We start from the raw sequence: 23,172 nt of genomic DNA on the forward strand, positions 1-23,172 counted from the left end.
CTGCTGTCCTGGAGGAGCTGCTGCTGAGAGGAGAGACTTACGGTGGCCGACACGTGCAAACAGCAAAACAAATCCAACAGTAAAACTCCGCAAGAGAAAAATGCTGCAATCACAAAAACAACCGGCCATTTGCACGTGTCGGCCACCGTAGTGACTGGTCAACAAAAGTATTTGGTTATGCAGTAAGTGTCAAAGTAATATCTGAGGTATGAAACATATCAGGACTGAACAACCAAAAGGACATGAGTTCCTCCCTCAAAAATGACTTCTGAACATTTCCACAGCAGACAAAAATTAATTTTCAAGCATTTCTTTCAAGAAACCACAGAATTCTCTTGTTGATGACGGAGGCAAATTCAGGAAAATATCACAAAACAAGTTCAGGCAGAATGTCTCGGTTTGGGTTAAAAAACATCACGTTTGGGGCTGAAATACATTCTTTTTACAATGTGGTGTTAATGCATGTTTGCTGTCGCCCTCTGGTGGTGAAACCACAAACTGCACGATGTGGCTGTAATGAACACAGAGGCTGTTCACACCTGCTGCTGACATGAGTCCCGGCTGATCCGATCACAGGTGGACAGCACTAAATACAGGTGTGAACGCATTCAGATCCGATGGCTCAGACCACATTCAGAGGTGCTCTGTGACACTTGTGTCCACATTCTCAGAACAGTGTGAACACAAATCCATCCTGGGCCACATTGAAGGACCTACTGACCTGACGGGACTCCACACAAGCAGTCCAGGTTCCACCAGGATGTTTTCTGGGAAAAATACATTGTGTAAAAGCAGCGTCCTGAATTCATGTGTGAATGATGATATAGTTGAGTTAGTGAACGTATCAGTGATTTTACAGAAACATCAGTCGACCTGCCGATGTCCTGTTTGTCCAACATTAAATATTCATTCTTACTGTTGCCTTAAAAACTTAGATTTTTATAATAAAAGTAAAAAATGTCAAATATTCTAAAATAGAAATCTAATACCTAAATATATTCAGATAAATACGCAATATTTTACAATAAAAAGTAAAAAACACGACTGATATAAAGAGTTACAATGAGAGAAAAGATCTGAGACAAAATTTCACCAAATTTGAACTTTAATTAATAAAATAATCAGATAAAAACATAAAAATATGAACATTGTGATGAATAATGAGGCAAAAAGTCCCATTTCTGAGATGAAAAATGAAAAATTCAATCAATAATTCACCAGGTGAAAATGTCAGAAAGTCAGAATAAAGACTTAATGAGCCAAACAGACTTACAGTGAAACACTGGCAGGATTCTGATGCTGAACATCAGGAACTTTCAGTCCAAAGCAGATGTTGTGGACTGTTAAAGTCTGTAGAAACAGGACGGTGGCTGCTGGGGGACAAAAAGCTGCTCTGAGTTAAAGAAAGGATGCTGCTGGGCTCTTCTCCTCTCCCTCTCCAGCCGGGAGGAAGAGGTGATCCAAAGTGAGGAGTGTGGCAGCGCCTCCTTTAAACTCTGTGGGCAGGCCCTCATGCTCATGCAAATGTTGTTTGTAAAGGATCATTTCAGTCCTCTGTGTGAGCGTTCAACAGCAACATTCAGCAACATTCTGCATCAGAAAGCAGCTCCAGTCCAGGTGTCCTTTCATCATCTAACAGGAAGTGAAAGTGAAGAAACATCAGGATGAACCCCGGCTGCTCACCAGACTTCTGCTCATTGCAGCAGAATCAGTGAAGATCTGTCAGCAGGTTGGAATCCATCTGGGCTGATGCAGCTCAGTGATTCCTCTCTGATGTCACAGTTTGTCACATGTGCAGCAAACTAACTGCAGCTGACATCAGCTGAATGGGCTCAGCTGAAGTGAGCTGCAGAGAAACACAACCTGCTGATACTCAGTGTGAAGCTTTGACTGGAAACACACAGAAAAACAACATCCTGGAAGAATGGCAGCTTCCATCTTTAAAGGGCCGGAAGAGGAAGAAGTTTCCAAGGAATCATTCAGAAGAGTTTCAAACAGAAACTGACTGAGTCCATGAATCTGAAAAGGTGTTTCTGAGTGAAAGAGACAGACATGAACAGACTGAACTATCTGTTCAGCAGGGATTCTCTGACAGGAGGACACTCTGTGTACTCAGCACAGAGACAACCAGGAACCAGGTGACCTGAACCAGACTCCAAACCCAGGGTGCAGAGGTTCTTCAGTGAATGTGGTGCTGAAGGTGTGGAGGTGGATCAGTGTGTCAGAGGAGACTCTGTAGAAGGACAGAGTTCCAGCAGGACGGTCCACATACACTGCTGCTCTGTTACCGACAGAGGAGGAGGAGGAGGAGGAGGAGGAGGAGGAGGAGGAGGAGGAGATGGATTTTTCTCTGTCATTGTGCCAGACAGAGTATTTACCTCCATCAGAGCAGCTCAGACTCCAGGACTGATCATTGTATCCAAACAAACACTCTCTGCCTCCTCTCCTGCTGATTCCTCTGTAACTCACTGATATATGAACCTCTCTTCCTCTCCACTCGACCTCCCAGTAACAGCGACCAGTCAGAACATTTCTACACAGCAGCTGAGGCCAGCCATAAAACCTGTCTGGATGATCAGGATATGACTGAACCCCCTCTCTCAAACATGTCACCTTCCTGTTGTTGTCAGACAGTTTCAGTTTCCTGTTCACTGTGTTTGTGTCGATTGTGAGTTGGCAGGAATCTGATGGAGAGAACAAACACAGTCCAGCTGCAGTTATTGATCCATCATCTGTTCACTTTGATCAATGAGTGATGTGACAGTGTGAAGATGGCTGGATGTCATGAATCAGATGAAGAACACACTCACACTTCCTCAGCCCTGGTGTCAGCCATCGTTCTCCAGCAGGCTCCACCCTGAAAGGAGGAGGGGGGTCAGAGCAGCACCGTCTCTTTCAGCATCAAACTGGGGATGCACTGATCCGATATTTGGATCGGATATCGGTACCGATATCTATGAAAATTCGACATCGGGTATCGGTGCCAATGGGCCGATCCATATCAGCTGCTATTTTTAGTTTTTAATTTAAATTTTTTAATTTTCCCCCTTGTCCTGTCCAGCATTGGCATTTATCCAACTGCCTTCTGCGCCCTCTAGTGGTGAAAAACTTGTTAAATTGGACTACCTCTGATTTCTTTTTTTTTTAGTTTTTACCAAGCTGGAGAAGCTATTGTTTTGTTCAGATGCTTTTGTAATGGATGTTTAATACCTATTTGCACTAAACTATAAAAAGAGCTGATTGCTATTTATTTTGAAAGTCTAAGAACCAAGCTAATGAAGCTGTTTTTTTTTCTCAATTTCAGCTCCTTTATTCTTTAATATTTTAGATTTTTAATCCCTAATTGCACTGACCAAACCAGTTACACTTGTTATATTTTTATGGTTGAGATTGTTTTACTGGTGCACAATTATTAAATAAATAAATTATTCAGTACATTTATATCTGTTTATTTGTTTTAAAAAAATAGGAAAGAAATGTTTAAGTCAAGTCTGATGTTGCCTTGCACAAAAGAATGATCCCAGTCTTTTCCACACAATGAAACTTACCGTTTGCTACCATAATTCTGCGCTTTTTTTCTGGATCGTGTCGGATTGGTATCTGCCAATACTAAACCTCAGATATCGGTATCGGAGGTGAAAAAAGCGGATCGGTGCATCCCTAATGCAAACATGGACATTACATGGCTCTCACACACACTGTTCTACACTGAGAAAGGAACAGTCCAACATCTGGACACATCCACTGGAATGGAGCATCTGGAAACTAGAATGAAAGCTGTCTGATCAGCACTGACACCAACAAACTGCTTCTTTCAGCCATCTCCTCCTGATCTGAGCCAGAGCTGCAACCTTCTGTCGGCCCTAAAGGTTTTACATCTGATCGACTCTTTTAACCTCAGTCAGTGAAAGAGGCTACACACTCCAAAGGTCACACCTTACACTCTCACATTTCCAATGCTGACTCTGCATTTACATTTTGCAACGCCTTTAATTCTGCGTCCTCAGCCCACTTTGAACCACAGGCACTGTTGCAGTTGTATAATGAACATTTCCTTTCTATCCTTCACCAAATCATCCCATTTAAATCCAGGTAACAAACATCTAGTAATACCCCTCAGACCAAACTGAATCAACTCTGACCAACAGACACTTCTCACTGTTGTTCCTGCAGATGTTCTCCTTGGAGAGCTCAAACACCTGCTGTTTCTGTCCAACCAGTGTTTCTGCTGAGCAAAGGAAACAGGCTCCTACATGTGTGATTGTTCATGTAACACTCAGCAGGAAGCAGAAGCACAGGGCTGAGTGCAGCACAGAGAACATGTTCCCTGCTCTTCCTCCTCTGTCAGACACTGTGAGGCTGCAGCAGGCCTCTCCATACCTGAGTTTGTGTGGATCCTTCAGTGCAGCCCTCAGCAGCTTCCCTCCTGAGGCTCCTGGATGGTTGTAGCTCAGGTCCAGCTCTCTCAGATGGGAGGGGTTGGAGGTCACAGCTTCAGCCAGAGAAGCACAGCCTTCCTCTGTGATCAGACAGCCTGACAGGCTGCAGACACAGAGCAACACAACTGCTGTTAGAACAGATAATAATAACATAATAACAGATGTTACTGCATCACAGAGACTGTATGAAGCTGAAACAGCAGAGAATCCTGACCTGAGAGCTTCCAGCTCACAGTTTGGACTCTGCAGTCCATCAGACAGCTGCTTCACTCCTGAATCCTGCAGGTTGTTGTTACTCAGGTCCAGTTCTGTCAGGCTGGAGGACTGGGAGCTGAGAGCTGAGGACAGAGCTGCACAGCTTCTCTCTGAGAGGTTACAGCCGCTCAGTCTGAGGAGGGAATAACAGGAAAAGGACAAAGAACAGCTGTGATCCAAATGAAACGGCTCTAATGCTGCATAAAGACTGAAATACCATCTATATCACCTCCTGATATCAGGTTTATAACCTTGTTATCCATGTGGTGGTTCTTAAATGCTCAGAAACACGGTGAGTGAAACAAGGAGTCAACATGGTGGCGAAGCATTTGAACCTTGGAACTGCAGTTTCTCAGTGACAAAGTCTCAAAATCTGTTGTCTATCAGCACATCATCATCTTTGTGATCATGTAATTATCTCACACCAATGGTGGGCACTTGTTTCATTTCACCCCAGAGTGAGAGTCTCCACCACTGTTTTGCTGCTCTTGTTTTTATTTGAGTCTCATCTGCTGCACTCCCAGATTATATGGCTCCACTGTGTGTGATGAAGGTGAGAAGAAACACTGAGTGGAGATATACACCATCATATAATACAAATTACATTACACATCCAAATTGTTATGCTGCATGATATCGATTGTTCAGGTTAGTTAAGCCAGAAAACCAGAAGAGATTCATCTACTTCATTGATCAAAGCACCTGGCAGCTGTTTTATCATTAAATTAAGACAGAATTATATCAACGCTCAGTTTAAAAGGTTAATGAATCCTGACCTGAGAGCTTCCAGCTCACAGTTTGGACTCTTCAGTCCATCAGACAGCTGCTTCACTCCTGAATCCTGCAGGTTGTTGTTACTCAGGTCCAGTTGTGTCAGGCTGGAGGACTGGGAGCTGAGAGCTGAGGACAGAGCTGCACAGCTTCTCTCTGAGAGGTTACAGCCACTCAGTCTGAGGTGAAGATATTACATAACATTAGTGTTAAAACTTAGTCACATTTAATGTCATCTTAGAGACAATCCTTGGAAACATCACATTAAGTTGCTCTGAGAAACCAAGATATCTTCCTCACTTTTAGCTCCTATTTGCTGCATTTGATGATAAACAGCATATTAGAGAGACTTTTTATGGACGGGCAGAGTATCTTTCTAGCTTCTACTTACGAGCTGCTGAATTTGTTGATATACTGTATAGTTTAATTCTTTGATTTTATATGGCAGTTTTTTAAGCATTTTAATTAGTAATCCACAGGAGAGATTCTGTAAATGTCTCCCATCAGTCACAAATATCTCACGATGCTGAAGAACATTTTATTTGTGATTCATAAAGGCTTGTGTAAAACTACAGATTAATATGTGCAGATTGATGCTTTAACATGAAACAACAACACATGCAGAGTGGCATCTAAAAGGTTGTGGATCCATTTTTACATGTGAAATGTGTTTTGCACATCTGTGAATCTCTTCCTGTCAGTGTGTGACATGTAACCTGTTACTTTGCTCCGACTGTTTTGTGTCATTTTAGTGCAGCTGATCTGTAGAGAAGATGCACCGATGTGAGGTGCAGTTCCTAACTACAGCAGCAGGTGGCAGCATTCCCCACATGAGCTGACAGAACTGCAGTCTGAACTGAGAGAAGGAACAAGAGTCTCTGCAGCACCTGGATCCAAACAACAGGAACATCAAGGAGAAGGACGACGGCCGGGTTTCAACCAGGAGAAGAAACACAAGGTGGAACATCTTTATTTCACCCAACACTCGTCTTCTTCTTGTCAGCTGAACAAAGGACTGAACTTTATTTCTGTTTATCGTAGGGACCACTTCAGAGTTTGGACTGACCTCCTCATTCATTTTGAATCAGTGGGTGTGTCCAAACCTTTGACTGTTGCTGTATTACAGCTTCCTGTCAGAGGTGTTGAGGCACAGAGGCTGAAAACAGTCGTGCTTGAAGTGATTCTTGAATGCTGCTGTCTGAAAATGAATGATTATCTCATATTGTTCACAAATCAAAGCTGGTTTTTCATCATAACATGTTAGTTTATGTCCTAAACTGGCTTAACTGAGCTTGTTTTCAAAGGATAACAGGAAATTATTTCCCCTCATGATTATCAAACATCTGGGCATCAGGCCAGCATCTGTAGACGGCATCTTCACAGCGACTGATTTAACCTGAAAATAGTTGTTTTTTATGTCGATTTCAAAGGTTATAAATAAATGTTTCAGCCAGAGTTCATATGTATGTATGTATGTGTGTGTGTGTGTGTGTGCAGACCAGAGGAAAGTGACACAGATCTGGAGATATTTTACTTTGTGATTTTAAACATCTCTGAAAATGTAATAGATGTTACTGCATCACAGAGACTGTATGAAGCTGAAACAGCAGAGAATCCTGACCTGAGAGCTTCCAGCTCACAGTTTGGACTCTTCAGTCCATCAGACAGCTGCTTCACTCCTGAATCCTGCAGGTTGTTGTTACTCAGGTCCAGTTCTGTCAGGCTGGAGGACTGGGAGCTGAGAGCTGAGGACAGAGCTGCACAGCTTCTCTCTGAGAGGTTACAGCCGCTCAGTCTGAGGAGGGAATAATGAGATAAATCTGGGACTTTCTCTCCCATAGAAACAGCAGCAGGATATTCATACACATCCCTCTATATCTGTACTCACACAGCTTTGTTGGAGGCTTTGACCACTGGCAGCAGCCTCAGAAGAGCCTCCTCTGAAGCAGAGTATTTCTTCAGGTCAAACTCATCCAGATGTTTTCCTGATGACAGTAAGATGAAGACCAGAGCTGACCACTGAGCAGGAGACAGTTTATCTGCGGAGAGACTTCCTGAACTCAGGGCCTGTTGGATCTGCTCCACCAGAGAACGATCATTCAGTTCATTCAGACAGTGGAACAGATTGATGCTTCTCTCTGCAGACAGATCCTCACTGATCTTCTCCTTGATGTAACGGACTGTTTCCTGATTGGTCTGTGAGCTACTTCCTGTCTGTGTCAGCAGGCCTCGTAGGAGCCTCTGATTGGTCTGCAGGGAAAGACCCAGGAGGAAGCGGAGGAACAGGTCCAGGTGTCCGTTTGGACTCTCTAAGGCCTTGTTCACAGCACTCTGATGGAGATAATTCAGATTAGGTTTGTTAAATAGTTTTGACCACACAGAGGTTTTTTGTTGTTCCTCCATCAGGTTGAGTCCAGAGTTGATGAAGGTCAGATGCACATGAAGAGCAGCCAGAAACTCCTGAACACTCAGATGGATGAAGCAGAACACCTTCTCCTGGTACAGCCCTCTCTCCTCTCTAAAGATCTGTGTGAACACTCCTGAGTACACTGAGGCTGCTGAGATATCGATGCCACACTCTGTCAGGTCTGATTCATAGAAGATCAGGTTTCCTTTCTGCAGCTGCTCAAAAGCCAGTTTTCCCAGAGACTCAATCATCTTCCTGCTTTCTGGACTCCAGTGTGGATCTGTCGCAGCTCCTCCATCATACTTGAGCTTCTTCACTTTGGCCTGAACCACCAGGAAGTGGATGTACATCTCAGTCAGGGTGCTGGGCAGCTCTGCTCCCTCTCTGGTGTCCAACACATCCTCCAGAACTGTAGCAGTGATCCAGCAGAAGACCGGGATGTGGCACATGATGTGGAGGCTTCGGGATGTCTGGATGTGGGAGATGATCCTGCTGGCCTGCTCTGAATCTCTGAATCTCTTCCTGAAGTATTCCTCCTTCTGTGGGCCAGTGAACCCTCTGACCTCTGTCACCATGCCAACGCAGCCAGCAGGGATCTGATTGGCTGCTGCGGGCCGTGTGGTTATCCAGAGGCGAGCAGAGGGAAGCAGCTCCCCCCTGATGAGGTTTGTCAGCAGCACATCCACTGAGGTGGGCTCTGTAGCATCAGTCAGGGGCTCCTTGCTGTGGAAGTCCAGAGGAAGTCGACACTCATCCAGACCGTCAAAGATGAACACAACCTGGAACTGTTCAAAGCTGCAGATTCCTGCTGCTTTGGTTTCAGTAAAGAAGTGATGAACAAGCTCCACCAAGCTGAACTTTCTCTCTCTCAGCACATTCAGCTCTCTGAAAGTGAATGGAAACATGAAGTGGATGTCCTGGTTGGCTTTGCCTTCAGCCCAGTCCAGAGTGAACTTCTGTGTTAAGACTGTTTTCCCAATGCCAGCCACTCCCTTTGTCATCACTGTTCTGATTGGTTCATCTCTTCCAGGTGGGCCTTTAAAGATGTCTTCCTGTCTGATGGATGTTTCTGCTCTGCCTGCTTTCCTGGATGCTGCTTCAATCTGTCTGACCTCATGTTCATCATTGACCTCTCCGGTCCCTCCCTCTGTGATGTAGAGCTCTGTGTAGATCTGATTCAGAAGGGTTGGCTTTCCTGCTTTAGGAATCCCCTCAAACACACACTGGAACTTCTTCTTCAGAGCACATTTAACTTTACGTCCACAAACTGCAGCAACGAGTTCTGAATGAAGACAAGAAATAACATCAGTAAACAGACATTTCCACCATGTAATGAGTATCTGAACATCTGCTGTTCTGTGTGCTGAGACATCAGTAAATGTGTCATTTATCCAGCAGGTTAAACCTTTAGAGAAATCCTCTTACTGCTCTGCAGACGGTCAGCCAGCTCCTCCTGCTTCATTCTCCTCAGGAAGTGAACTGTGATCTTCACTAATGCCTCTCTGCTGCTCCTCTGCTCTTCATCCTCACCCTCCCTCTGACTCTCTAAGCATTCTGGGTAATCTGGACTCAGAACCTTCTGCATCTTTTTCAGCTCCTCCTTCACAAAAGTGAGCATGTTGTCCTCCAGCAGCTGGAACAGAAAACTATATGAATGAGCCGATCAGACTGAAACCATGGAGCCAAACATCAGATCCATGTTGGACACACTGACAACCCGCTGGTCTACAGAGTGCAGCATGGAGATGGCTGTGAGCAGAACAGATGGAAAAGTAGTTGTTGCACATGTACAGACCATAAATATGGAGTCCAGCTGTGTTTGATGCTGCTGGGCAGACGGACCACTGGGACCCTCTGAGCTCTGCTGGTCCACTCTGTGGAGGAATCATGAAGAATGAGCTCACATTGTGTCTGTGCACACAGAGAGAAACACAAGGTGAAGGTCCATGAAGGGATGTGTGGATGTGAGCAGTGGGTCGGAGGACCTGGTTTTCACTGGAAATCCCAGAGACATCCATTTAAGGTAAACACAAGAAACTTGTGCTAAAGGAAAAAAAATGGACCAGACTCAGTGAATAATTCCCTATAATCCCTATAACATAGACCAGTGAGCAGCGCTGACCAACATGTCATTGGAGTCATCAGGTGGGAACCTCCTTTCATCAGTGTTTCGTCTAGTTGGGCCCACAACACCTCCAGGAGGCTAGAGAGTGACCACTGGCGTTCCAGAGTCACCCCCCTAATGCCAGCCAACACTGCTCCTCACACCACAACAACCATCTTTTTTTCCCCACAGCCACAAGCTACCCCAGCCTCTCACCTACTGCACACCGGTCACAGCGGGGTGGGGATACAAACCCTGGTCCGGGTAGGAGGTAGAAATAGAAGAGGTAAAGATAAGTAGGAATGGGATTCAAACCATCGGGAATGAGATCCTTCCCCAAGTGGAGGAGTTCAAGTATCTCGGGGTCTTGTTCACGAGTGAGGGACGAATGGAGCAGGAGATTAACAGACGGATCGGTGCGGCGTCTGCAGTGATGCGGGCTCTGCACCGGCCCGTCGTGGTGAAGAAGGAGCTGAGCCAGAAGGCGAAGCTCTCCATTTACCGGTCAATCTATGTTCCTACCCTCACCTATGGTCACGAGCTGTGGGTAGTGACCGAAAGAACGAGATCGCGAATATAAGCGGCCGAAATTAGTTTCCTCCGCAGGGTGTCTGGGCTCTCCTTTAGAGATAGGGTGAGAAGCTCAGTCATCCGGGAGGGGCTCGGAGTAGAACCGCTGCTCCTCCGCATCGAGAGGAGTCAGATGAGGTGGCTCGGGCATCTGGTTAGGATGCCTCCTGGTGAGGTGTTCTGGGCCCGTCCCGAGGAACACCTCACGAGGCCCCGGGGAAGACCCAGGACACGTTGGAGAGACTATGTTTCTCGGCTGGCCTGGGAACGCCTCGGGGTCCAGAAGAGCTGGAGGAAGTGGCCGGGGACAGGGACGTCTGGGTTTCTCTGCTTAAGCTGCTGCCCCCGCGACCCGATCCCCGGAGAAGCGGAAGATGATGGATGGATTCAAACCCTGGTTCGGGTAGAGGGTAATGAAAATATAGAGGCTGCCAGAGGTGGAGGCAGGACAAGACACACCAGCAGATTCAGCAGACAAACTCACCTAAACAATCCTACAACCACTAAAAATGCCAGCAAAAACAAAGCCATACAGGCCAACTCACCTAAAATGGCCGCCTGGTTTCAAAAGGCTCACAGTGGGATAATTGTTTTCTTCAAAGGTTAGTTGATGAAAAAAATGTTATGGAGACCAGTATGCAGCAAGAGTCGTATTCCTCTAATCAGTACCTAAATATTAGTATTACTCAAGAGGAAGTTAAAAGGGCAATAGACATGCTTAAATTAAGAAAAGCTAGAGGTATTGATAACTTGTCAAATGACCTACTTAAAGTGCCTTGTTTACTCCCAATTCTGGGTAAACTCTTCTTTGCCTGCTTTGAGTATAGTTTGATTCCCTCTGAGTGGTATAAATCCATCATTAAACCAATCCCAAAATCCCCAAATAATGATCCTAGAGTTCCTTTGAACTCTAGAGGTATAAGTCTTCTAAGCTGTGTCTACAAGCTCTACTCCAGTATCCTTAACAGACACTTATATAGTTATCTGGAAACATTTGATCTTCTGGTAGATGAACAGAATGGTTTTCGAAAGAACAGAGCCTGTATTGATCACATATTTTCTCTGTCTACTATAGTTCATGCTAGAATACAAGATAGAAAGCCTACTTTCACTTGTTTTATTGATTTTCAGAAAGCATTTGATTGCATTAATCATGACCTTCTCAGTTTCAAATTATTAAAAACTGGTATAGATGGCAAATTCTATAACGCCTTAAAAGTCATCTACAAAACACCAGCTGCATGTGTGCAGATCAATGATCATAGAACAGGTTGGTTTTTAACTCAGTCAGGGGTTAAGCAGGGGGACGTGTTGTCTCCAACACTGTTTGCGATCTATATTAATGATTTGATAATCGAAATTAAGCAAGCAGCTCTTGGTGTCGGACTGGGTGATTTTACAGTCGGTACTCTTCTCTATGCGGATGATTTAGTTCTCCTTGCAGAGACTGAAGATGACCTTCTAAGTCAGTTGGATATAGTTCGTGATTGGTACAATAAATGGAGATTAAAGATAAATGAAGGTAAAACTCAGATTATGCATTTCAGGAAGAAGGGAGAACCACAGACTAAGTTTAAATTCTGTTTTGGCTCAACACGTTTGTCACATACTGAGCACTACAAATACCTAGGACTGACTCTAGATGCCCATCTTACCTTTGAAAAAGGAATAAAAGTTAAATCAGACTCTGCAGGCAGAGCACTGCTGTCCTTAATAAGGTCAACCTGTGTAGGGATCTTGGGTATAAAACTTATACGCAGTTGTATGATTCCTGTGTCTGTCCAATTTTAGATTATGGTGCAGGAGTTTGGGGTTATTGTAAGAAAGCAAAATGTGATGCAGTTCAGAACAGAGCTATGCGCTGCCTTCTTGGTGTACACAAAATGGCCCCCAAACTCGCAGTATGTGGGGATATGGGATGGGAGCCATGCAAAGTGCTGATTAAGGGTGACATGGTGCAACTGTGGAATAGACTCATCAACATGTCTGACAATAGACTTGTCAAACAAATTTTTTTGTGGAACCTCTCAAAAAATAGTCGTTGGACAAATTAACTTTCCAGTATATTTCATGAAGTAGGTGTCAGAGTCCTGTGTGTATGTGAGTGAGTGTTACATCTTTCCTAGTGAGGATCTTGGTGGAGAGCCTGGGCAGCCTCACAGGTGGAGCTCATCAGCCTCATCAGGGTGCTGGGAACAAAGGAACGGCAGAGCCTTCACTCTGTGCTGGATGATTAACGTTACTGGTTATCCCATTGGTTTCCCCCGAGAAGAATCTGTTCCGCCATCTCCTTACCTGTGGAGCTTACCTACAAGCTGCTGGCCTGCCCGCTCTACTGTTCCTCATCTCACCACCCAGCTCCACCTGACCCTTGGCTCTCTCTGGAAAGACCACCCTCCTCACACCACTCTAAGGATTCACCACACAGGACTCTGGACCACTTTTTCTGGATCTGTTATTTTTCCATCTCTTTGAAAATAAAACCAATTCCGTATCTGGACTCTGTGGAATCTGTATTTGGGTCAAAGGTAAAATCTGAACATGTCAGAATCATCCAGCCAACCTGACCCAGCAGAACCAACCCCGGACCCCAATCAGGATCATGCTGTACTCGTCCGTCATGACTCCATGCTTCAATCTTTATATGATCAACAAGCAAATACAAACCAACGTTTTGAGCAAATATCTGTAGTTCTCAAAGATCTTCACCAAAGACTTGTTTCTACAGTTCCGCCTCCTGTTGCAGTTTCGCCTCCTTCTCAAGCCAGCGCTTCTTCCAGTTCAGCACGTTTCAGAGAAGTCTCTCCACCCACACCTGAGCCCTATTCAGGAGAAATAGGTAAATGTGGGGGTTTTTTGTTGCAATGCTCTTTAGTTTTTTCTTTTTCCCCCCAAAGCTTCCAGACGGACGCCGCAAGGATCTCTTTTGTCATTGGCTTATTAAGGGGAAAAGCGCTTAAATGGGCAGAGGCCCAACTTGGACAGCAAGTCCTTTTTCAAGGCACTTATGACTCATTTGTGTCTACCTTTAAACAGACATTTGGGTATACTGAGGCACCTTCAGATATTACCCGCAAACTGTGGAATTTAAAGCAGGGTCGTCAAGCAGTTGCTGATTTTGCCATTGACTTTAGAACTCTGGCCGCCTCTTCTGGTTGGAACTCTGAAGCATTAAGGGGTGCTTTTCTACAAGCTCTTAATGAGAACATTAAAGACGAACTGGCTTACCGAGATGAACCGGGGTCATTAGAAGATCTCATTACCATAGCTATTAGGATCGACAATAGGATCAGAGACAGAACCCGAGTTAAGAGAGAACTGAATTTTTTCCCCAACAAAGTCGAAACCAACACTACCCCTGCAGATCAGAGCCCAGGGGAACCTATGCAAATAGGAAGAACCAGACTCACTCTCGAAGAACGACAGCGTCGCATGAGATCTGGGGCCTGTCTTTACTGTGGTCAAACAGGACACTACATTTCGAACTGCCAAAGCCTGCCAAAAGACAGAGCCCATCACTAGCCACGGGAGGAGTGGTGGGCGACTCAAAGAAGACTTCCCGTCTAACTCTACCATGTTCCTTGATTACGAGCAACCAGTCTTTTCAGACGTTCGTTTTAATTGACTCTGGAAGTGAACAGAACCTTGTTGATGACAACCTGGTCAAGCAACTCCAGATACCCACTGTTCCGCTTCCTGCCCCAGTCTTGGTCTCTGCACTGGATGGTAAGGCCTTACCTGTCATTACTCATCGCACTAGCCCCATAGAACTCTTAGTTTCAGGAAATCATCGTGAGATAATAACCTTTTTTGTATTTCCTTCACCTCAGTCCCCAGTTGTTCTAGGCTACCCGTGGCTCATCCGCCATAATCCACACCTTGATTGGAGGAGCAGTCGGGTAGAGTCCTGGAGCACATATTGTTTATCATCCTGTCTTCACTCTGCTCTCCCCACAGTTGTCTCACATCCTGCCGATGAACCCTCTCCAGCTGAATTGACCAATGTACCATCTGAATACCATGACCTTCACATGGTTTTCAGTAAGTCACAAGCTCTCTCTCTCCCTCCTCACCGTCCTTACGATTGTGCTATTGACCTTCTTCCAGGAGCACCACTACCTACCAGCCGGTTGTACAGCATATCCAAACCAGAGAGGGAGAGCATGGAGAAATACATCAGTGAGTTCCTGGCCGCAGGCATCATTCGTTCATCTTCCTCACCTCTTGGAGCCGGGTTTTTTTTCGTTGGTAAGAAGGATGGAACACTCAGACCATGTATCGACTACAGGGGCTTAAACCAGATCTCAGTAAAGAATAAATACCCATTGCCATTACTAGCCTCAGCTTTTGAACTGGTTCAGGGAGCCAATATATTCACCAAACTCGACCTCCGTAATGCCTACCATTTGATCAGAATGCGAGAGGGGGATGAGTGGAAAACGGCATTTAGGACACCACTCGGCCATTTTGAATATTTGGTTATGCCTTTTGGCCTCATGAATGCACCAGCTGTGTTCCAATCACTCGTCAACGATGTCCTTAGGGACTATCTTAATCAGTTTGTCTTTGTTTATCTCGACGACATTCTCATTTTTTCAAGATCTCCAGAGGAACACAAGAGACATGTCCGCCTGGTTCTTCAGCGTCTCTTGGAGAACCGGCTGTTTGTCAAGGCGGAGAAATGTGAGTTCCACGCCTCATCAGTCACATTTCTTGGTTATGTTTTGGAGAGCGGGCAGGTGAAGACGGATCCAGCAAAGGTTCAAGCTGTCTTGGATTGGCCCACACCCACATCTCGCAAGCAACTTCAACGTTTTCTGGGGTTTGCAAATTTCTACCGCCGCTTCATTAAGAACTATAGCCAGACTGTTATTCCCCTTACCAGCCTCACATCCACCAAGGCTAGTTTCAATTGGTCACCCAAAGCTGAACAAAGTTTCTTAGAATTAAAGAGATTGTTTGCCGTTGCACCCATCCTCATGCAACCGGATCCATTAAAGCAGTTTATTGTTGAAGTGGACGCCTCAGATTCAGGGGTGGGGGCAGTCCTCTCACAGATTTCATCCATCGACGACAATCAGCACCCCTGTGCATTCTTCTCCCGTCGTCTCTCACCAGCAGAGAGAAACTATGATGTAGGCGATAGAGAACTCCTGGCCATTAAAATGGCTTTTGATGAATGGCGTCACTGGTTGGAGGGGGCCGAGCATCCCATTGTTGTCTGGACAGACCACAAGAATTTAGCTTACCTTCAACAGGCCAAAAGATTGAATCCCAGACAATCTCGCTGGTCCCTCTTTTTCTCCAGGTTCAACTTTACAATTTCTTACAGGCCAGGGTCCAGAAACACCAAACCAGATGCACTTTCAAGACAATTCTCCCCCGATCACGATACACCCACTGCTACCATCATTCCACCATCATGTGTCATTGGAGCCCTGTCCTGGGAGATTAGAGACCAGGTACTAGCAGCTCAACAAGACGAACCTGGCCCCATTAGCACTCCACCCAACCGTCTCTACGTCCCTTCATCTGTTAGAGCTCGTCTTATTCATTGGGCCCATACAGCTAAATTTTCGGGTCATCCCGGCATTAACAGGACAGTCTCTCTGATCAGACGAAACTTTTGGTGGCCATCTTTGTATAAGGATGTTAAAGATTATGTGCTCGCCTGTGCCATTTGTGCTCGCAATAAGACCCGCAATCAACCCCCCAGTGGGTTACTTCAACCTCTTCTAGTTCCCAAACGTCCTTGGTCACATATAGCTTTAGACTTCGTTACTGGATTACCACCTTCAAAGGGTTTCACCACCATTCTAACAATCATTGACCGCTTCTCTAAGACTTGCCACCTTGTTCCCCTACGTAAACTTCCCACCGCCATGCAAACTGCTCATCTTCTTACCAAACATGTGTTTCGCCTGCATGGTATCCCCACTGAGATTCTCTCAGACAGAGGTCCACAGTTTGTTTCTAGAGTGTGGAAGGAGTTTGGCACTGCTCTTGGAGCTAAGGTAACCCTCAGTTCTGGTTTTCATCCCCAAACTAACGGTCAGACTGAGCGTCTGAACCAGGAGCTTGAGGCTACCCTTCGCTGTCTCTGTTCCTCAAATCCTTCATCATGGAGTATACACTTGCCTTGGGTGGAGTACGCCCACAACAGTCACACCTCCACTGCCACTGGTCTATCACCTTTTGAGTCTTCTCTTGGTTATCAGCCCCCTCTGTTTCCGTCAGATGAACAACAAACACCCGTCACCTCTGTCCAACATCACCTTCGCCGTTGCAGACGCATCTGGACACAAACCAACGCTTCCCTCAACCGGACAGCCGAGGGGAACCGCAGACAGGCTGATCGTAAGAGAACCCCTGCACCTTCATACTCACCTGGACAAGAGGTCTGGCTTTCCACTCGTGATATCAATCTAAAAGCCTCCAATCGTAAACTGTCCCCTCGCTTTATTGGTCCCTTTGAAATAACCTCTGTTCTCAGTCCTTCAGCCGTGCGCCTCAAGCTCCCCGAGGGGTTAAAGATCCATCCAGTGTTTCATGTCTCTCTCATTAAGCCAGTCCGTTCCAGTCCGTTTTGCCCTCCCTCCAGACCCCCGCCACCCGCCCGGGATATCGATGGTCACCCTGCTTATGATGTCATGAAGATTCTGGCTATTCGTCGTCGGGGAAGAGGTTTCCAGTATCTAGTGGACTGGCGGGGTTATGGACCTGAAGAACGGTCATGGGTTCCTCGTTCCTTCATCCTGGACCCTGATCTTATTAGAGATTTTGAAGTTTCTCATGGGTCGTCTTCATCCCGACCGCCAGGGGGCGGTCCTTGAAGGGGGGGTAGTGTCAGAGTCCTGTGTGTATGTGAGTGAGTGTTACATCTTTCCTAGTGAGGATCTTGGTGGAGAGCCTGGGCAGCCTCACAGGTGGAGCTCATCAGCCTCATCAGGGTGCTGGGAACAAAGGAACGGCAGAGCCTTCACTCTGTGCTGGATGATTAACGTTACTGGTTATCCCATTGGTTTCCCCCGAGAAGAATCTGTTCCGCCATCTCCTTACCTGTGGAGCTTACCTACAAGCTGCTGGCCTGCCCGCTCTACTGTTCCTCATCTCACCACCCAGCTCCACCTGACCCTTGGCTCTCTCTGGAAAGACCACCCTCCTCACACCACTCTAAGGATTCACCACACAGGACTCTGGACCACTTTTTCTGGATCTGTTATTTTTCCATCTCTTTGAAAATAAAACCAATTCCGTATCTGGACTCTGTGGAATCTGTATTTGGGTCAAAGGTAAAATCTGAACATGTCAGTAGGTCTCCAATACATTTATAGAAATAAATTATCCTGTAGTGTTAAACAAATTAAGATAATATTATTTGAAAACTATAAACAAAATTGGGCAGAAGAAATTCTGTACAAACCTAAACTTAGAATGTATTGCTTGATAAAGTCTGTCTACCATCCAGAGCACTATGTCACCCTGAACCTTAGCAGAGCGCAGAGCTCTGTTTGGGCCCAGTAGAGAAGTGAAGTGGTATCTGGCGGTTGAAACTGGACGTTTCCATGCAATCCCAGAGGAGAACAGAAAGTGTCACCTGTGTGACTCAAATGAGGTGGAAAATGAGATGCATTTTGTGTTTTACTGTCCTTTTTACCATGAAGTTAGACTTAAGCTCTTCCTTAAATTGACCTTGGAATGTCATGATTTATTTTCTATGTCTGATGAGTGCAGACTAACATATTTGTTTAGCGAGAAGGTGTTTTATTTAGCCCAATATGTGTTGGAAGCTTACCAACAGCGCAGGAGCGCACTTTATGTTTGAGTGGGGTTATTGTTTACTGAGGACTGTATACGCTGGATTATCAATTATGAAGATGTTCTTTTGACTATTGTTTTTTGTTGCTTGTGGTGTGTCTTGTAAGCCCATGCGGGCTGGGCACCTTTTTGGTGTATGACACCGTTTAATAAAATAAACAAACAAAACAAAACAACAAACACATGGGCCACACCCTCCACTTAAAGCTGCGGTCGGCAACTTTTTTTTAGTCATATTAGCTTGAACTGTCATGGGATTCTGGAAGTAGAATATTAAATAGGCTGTTTAGGAAAAATAACGAAATCTGTAGCTCCCTCTGAAGCCTGTAATCATGCTTGCAAAAACCGAGCGCTCCCGGCTGTTTTTAACCAATCAAGTTAGGGTGGAGGAATCCTACCTGTCAATCACAGCTTGTGCACACGCTGCTGAGTGTGCGCTCACACTGGTGTGAACTCACGTGCACAACCTCGTCCACAGAGGGGGAGGGGTTTGGGGGGCGATTCGGAGTTTGTTAGAGGTTTGGGGAGGGACCTGAAAGTTGTATCAGTTCGAATTTTCCAACTTTAGACTCGCAATTTTGAAAACCTGCCGACAGCAGCTTTAAATATCTTGAACTTCTTCTTTGCTTCTTCCAAAAGTCTGTTTACCCTAAGTGCTCCCCCTGCTGGGCCCCCAACTGCTATTGCTTCTTCTAATCCAAATCCACCGACTGGACTTTACTGCCTCATCTGACACTTCTTTCACTATTTTCCTCACACTCTGTCCACTAACACCCAGCTCCCTCAACAATGAGACAACAGACTTTGCAACAAATCCTCCACATCCTACTTCCACTGGACAGATTCTAACTTTCCATCCTCGCTGCTCTGCTTCTGCCCCAAACTCCACATATCTAAGCTTTTTCCTTTCATATGCTTCTGCTACTAACTCCTCCCAAGGAACAGTCAGCTCTATGAAATAGAATATCATTCTACTCCTAGACCACAAGACTATATCAGGCCTTAGATTTGTACCACCTCCATCAGTGTTGGTGGAAAACATCCAACACTGATGGAGGTGGTACAAATCAACATCAGATTCAGACCAATCACCAGCGACCCTCAGCTGCTTCCTGCACAGCTTCCTGCTGTATAGAAGTGGCTGCACATGTGACGTCCTGTTGGAAAACTGAGATTCTTCACACTCCATTGATGCCAAATGTTAACTGGCTCTAAGTGTTTTTCATCAGATCAGTAAAAACATAATATTTCTGCATCAGCCGCCCTGTTCACTGCATAATCAGCATCCTGTGAAGAAGCCACATCAGTGGACAGATATTCAGCAATATTCTCCCTTTGTTTTCACAAAGAGCTGCAGGACTGAACTAAAACATCACATCACACACATGATGCAGCTAATTAGTCTCATCAGAGACGTCAACAACTGATCCAAGTCTAGTCAGTTGTGGTCGTTTTGCAAGGCTGAAAATCGAAACTCAATCGGGCCAATCAAATTGTGAGGAGCGGGGTCGGAGGCCGGGCTACCTAGTGACAACAGGTTCAGTGTGTAGTTCCAGAGAGAGGTAAACAATGGCTGCGCCCAGCCAACAGTCTTTCCATTTGGCTTTGGCAGCGACTCTAGAAGATTTAAATATACAGTTTTCTTTGCGAGACGGACAGATAACTGCACTTAAGGTTTTCTTGAAAAAAAAGGACGTTTTCGGAGTTTCCAGAACACTTGGTGTTTTGGAAGGAGTAGGCTCACGGTGACGTTTCTGCGCGCTATCTGAAGTGGAGGCTTCCTCGTTTTCATCCTGCACCCATCTCCGGAGCACCGGCAGGTCATGTTCTATTCTCGTAAAAAACCTTAGACAAACTTTACACATTCTGTTTGACTTTGCCTGTGTTTTCAATACCGGCACTCCAACCTGCGTTAATTTCTCGGCAATTGTTTGTTTTTCTTTCTGTCTTTCGAAGATATGAGCTGAATTTACAAGGACGCCAGAAATCCTCATATTCTTTTTGCAAAAACGGCAACTGTCGTTTAGTTCCATTCTTCCACATTATTCGCGTACAGTTTCTACAATAACAGATTGGAGTGCCGGTATTGAAAACACAGAAAAATAATATTCTTTCCTCTCTGACATTAGACTACACTCCACCATGTACTTTCCGTCGCGCTGACTACGTAATCCTTCTTCATCGCTCTGATTGGTTGTTGCGCCATCCTATTGCGTGGCGTTGAGTGCAGAGGCAACTTAAAGGGGAACTCCAGGGCATTTGAAGCGCATTTCCATTGCTAGAGGTTGTCAAATACTGACGGTAGGATACAGACCGGTGCAAATCGGCGCTCCCTGTGCGGCGATTGCGCTGTTTGCGCAGCCTGTCATGCTTACCAAATACGTGGTGGCTAGGGGCAAGCGCTAAACCTTCCACGTAAAGCAACAACTTGCACACTGCAGAAACGTCACACCACTTTATAAACCATCCGACAATAAAGTCAGAAGCCTTACCATCAAAACCATATGCATGGTTCTCACATTACTGGCATGGGGACGTTACAAAACAACTTTATAAACAGCATGTCACTTACCTCTTGTCGGTATGCTCGCGCATGTGAAAGCCCAAAAGAGTCAATGGACGATAATCCCATATACAAAACAATTATCTTCTCCAGAAAAACTGCGTTCAAGTATTTAAAACATTACAACAATACATGCCCAGTAATATTCTTGTAATGTTTTAAATACTTGAACGCAGTTTTTCTAGAGAATATAATTGTTTTGTATATGGGATTATTCTCCATTGACTCTTTTGGGCTTTCACATGCGCGAGCCTACAACCAGCCGGTGAGTTACATGCTGTTTATAAAGTTGTTTTGTAACGTCCCCATGCAAGTAATGTGAAAACCATGCATATGGTTTTGATGGTAAGGCTTGTGACTTTATTGTCAGATGGTTTATAAAGTGGTGTGACGTTTCTGCAGTTGTTGTTTTACGTGGAAGGTTTAGCGCTTGCCCCTAGCCACCACGTATTTGGTAAGCATGACAGGCTGCGCAAACAGCGCAATCGCCGCACAGGGAGCGCCGATTTGCACCGGTCTGTATCCTACCGTCAGTATTTGACAACCTCTAGCAATGGAAATGCGCTTCAAATGCCCCGGAGTTCCCCTTTAACAGACAACCGTTTATCCCGCCCACACTGCTATCCAGCTGCACTAGACCCCTGTACGGTTCTGGCTTGCTGGGCTAGGTTATCCTCTGAAACATGATGCAGCATCTGAATACTGAAAGCTACTCACTGCTGGGCTGATGGAACATCAGGATGGAAATCAATAAAATCTTCCTTTGACCAGTCGCTCTTAAAGGACACACAGCTGGGTTCTGGTTCTGGTTCTGGTTCAGGTTCTGGTTCAGGTTCCAGTGTCTGATGGATCCTGATAGAAAAACATTACAATTCAATGATGTCAAAGCTGAATGCATTTTAAGTTAAATATCTTAATCATGTATTTTACTTTTTGTCAGATGAAAAGTTTCTTTTGAAATCAATTATCTTGTCCATTGACCAGTCGCTCTTAAAGGAAACACAGCTGGGTTCTGGTTCTGGTTCTGGTTCTGGTTCTGGTTCAGGTTCCTGGTGGATCCTGATGGAAAAAAAAAAAACTTTTCAGCCTGCATGCATGATATACTTAATAACCTCTAAATCAATGACCTGATGTTAACTTACTCTGCTTTCGAGGCCTGTAAGCTGAAAAGTGGGAGATCCTTTAGCAAGTGGCTCTGTGAGGACCCCCTCCTGGGTCCAGGTCTCTGTCCCTTCCTGTGAATAAAGGTGGTTTGGTGCTGTGAGCGCTGAGCTGGGACATGGAGGAGAGTCATGGACAGTTAGAGATGGTCACCTCACCTCTGAGCTTTGCTCTGGCTCTCATGTTCCCCACACAGAGAGGTTTCAGTGTCCTCACTCTGATCCATGCTGCTGAACTCACATCAGCTCACACACACTTTCTACCTTCTTCTGCAGAGGAAACACACATCATTCATCTGCACAGCAGCTCACATCCTCCTCTCCATCATTGATGTAAAAAGATCAGCGGCTCCTCTGATTGGCTCTGATTCTCAGTTCCACATTAGTTTCAGTTGAATCATTATAGTCATTAATTGTGTTTCTCAGCAAAGTGATGCTATAGAATAAAACAGATATCTTAAATGAATACATGCAATAAAAGGTCAAAATTAAACAGAAAACTTTTCAAAACTCCAGTTCCAGAGACGCCACTAAAACCTGTTTTTCAGGTGATGTTTTCAACAGATTTTCAAAAGAAAAGTAGAAAAAAACCTCTAAGATACTTGAAAAGGTCACAAGAAAAACAATAATTTTCATCCAATCTCCAGATAAATGACGTGTTGTTGCAGCTCTCATTTAGCGACACAATAAAGCAGATGTAAAACATGCTGGAATTTAAGTTTGTTTGTGGGATAAAGAGACATTTTTATTCAGTGAAGACGGGAAACTGAACACAGAGAAACAAGGAAAAACTGGCCTGACGTGTACCGACTGCTGGAACATGGAGGTGGGTTATGATCAAGGTGATGGAATTTAAAAACCTTGAAAAACCTGTCTGACTCACTGAGTTACACAACGAGAAAACCACACCTCCATCCAAGATGTTACCTTTAAGAGAAAAACAGCAGAGAGTTTCTGTGTCTGACTTCAGTGGAAGAAACCGCAGTTATCCCCATAAATTAAAACACAATGTGATTTATTTTGGCAATAAAACAATAAATAATATGCCTCTAATCAACAACAATGTAAATGATAATCATGCAGAT

The 23,172-nt window shown here is 45.0% G+C and overlaps 2 protein-coding genes across 4 annotated transcripts in view; both read right to left on the bottom strand.

Moving 5' to 3' along the window:
• LOC142384496 (protein NLRC3-like) overlaps positions 1-23,172 on the bottom strand; it is a 233,149-nt gene that overhangs the window by 17,129 nt on the left and 192,848 nt on the right. The window lies entirely within an intron of this gene.
• Positions 1,163-23,172, bottom strand: part of LOC142384919 (NACHT, LRR and PYD domains-containing protein 3-like) — a 26,686-nt gene continuing 4,676 nt past the window's right edge. Inside the window, exons 3-11 of the mRNA XM_075471225.1 lie at positions 21,858-21,986; positions 21,645-21,779; positions 9,668-9,746; positions 9,298-9,505; positions 7,354-9,154; positions 7,087-7,260; positions 4,381-4,542; positions 2,811-2,857; positions 1,163-2,684 (exon numbers count right to left, since the gene is read on the bottom strand). Of these exons, the coding sequence (XP_075327340.1) occupies positions 2,113-2,684; positions 2,811-2,857; positions 4,381-4,542; positions 7,087-7,260; positions 7,354-9,154; positions 9,298-9,505; positions 9,668-9,746; positions 21,645-21,779; positions 21,858-21,986 (3,307 nt within the window). The 3' untranslated portion in view covers positions 1,163-2,112. The remainder of the gene's footprint in view (positions 2,685-2,810; positions 2,858-4,380; positions 4,543-7,086; positions 7,261-7,353; positions 9,155-9,297; positions 9,506-9,667; positions 9,747-21,644; positions 21,780-21,857; positions 21,987-23,172) is intronic.

This window comes from Odontesthes bonariensis, chromosome 7 (assembly GCF_027942865.1).
Source record: "Odontesthes bonariensis isolate fOdoBon6 chromosome 7, fOdoBon6.hap1, whole genome shotgun sequence".
Taxonomy (NCBI): domain Eukaryota; kingdom Metazoa; phylum Chordata; class Actinopteri; order Atheriniformes; family Atherinopsidae; genus Odontesthes; species Odontesthes bonariensis.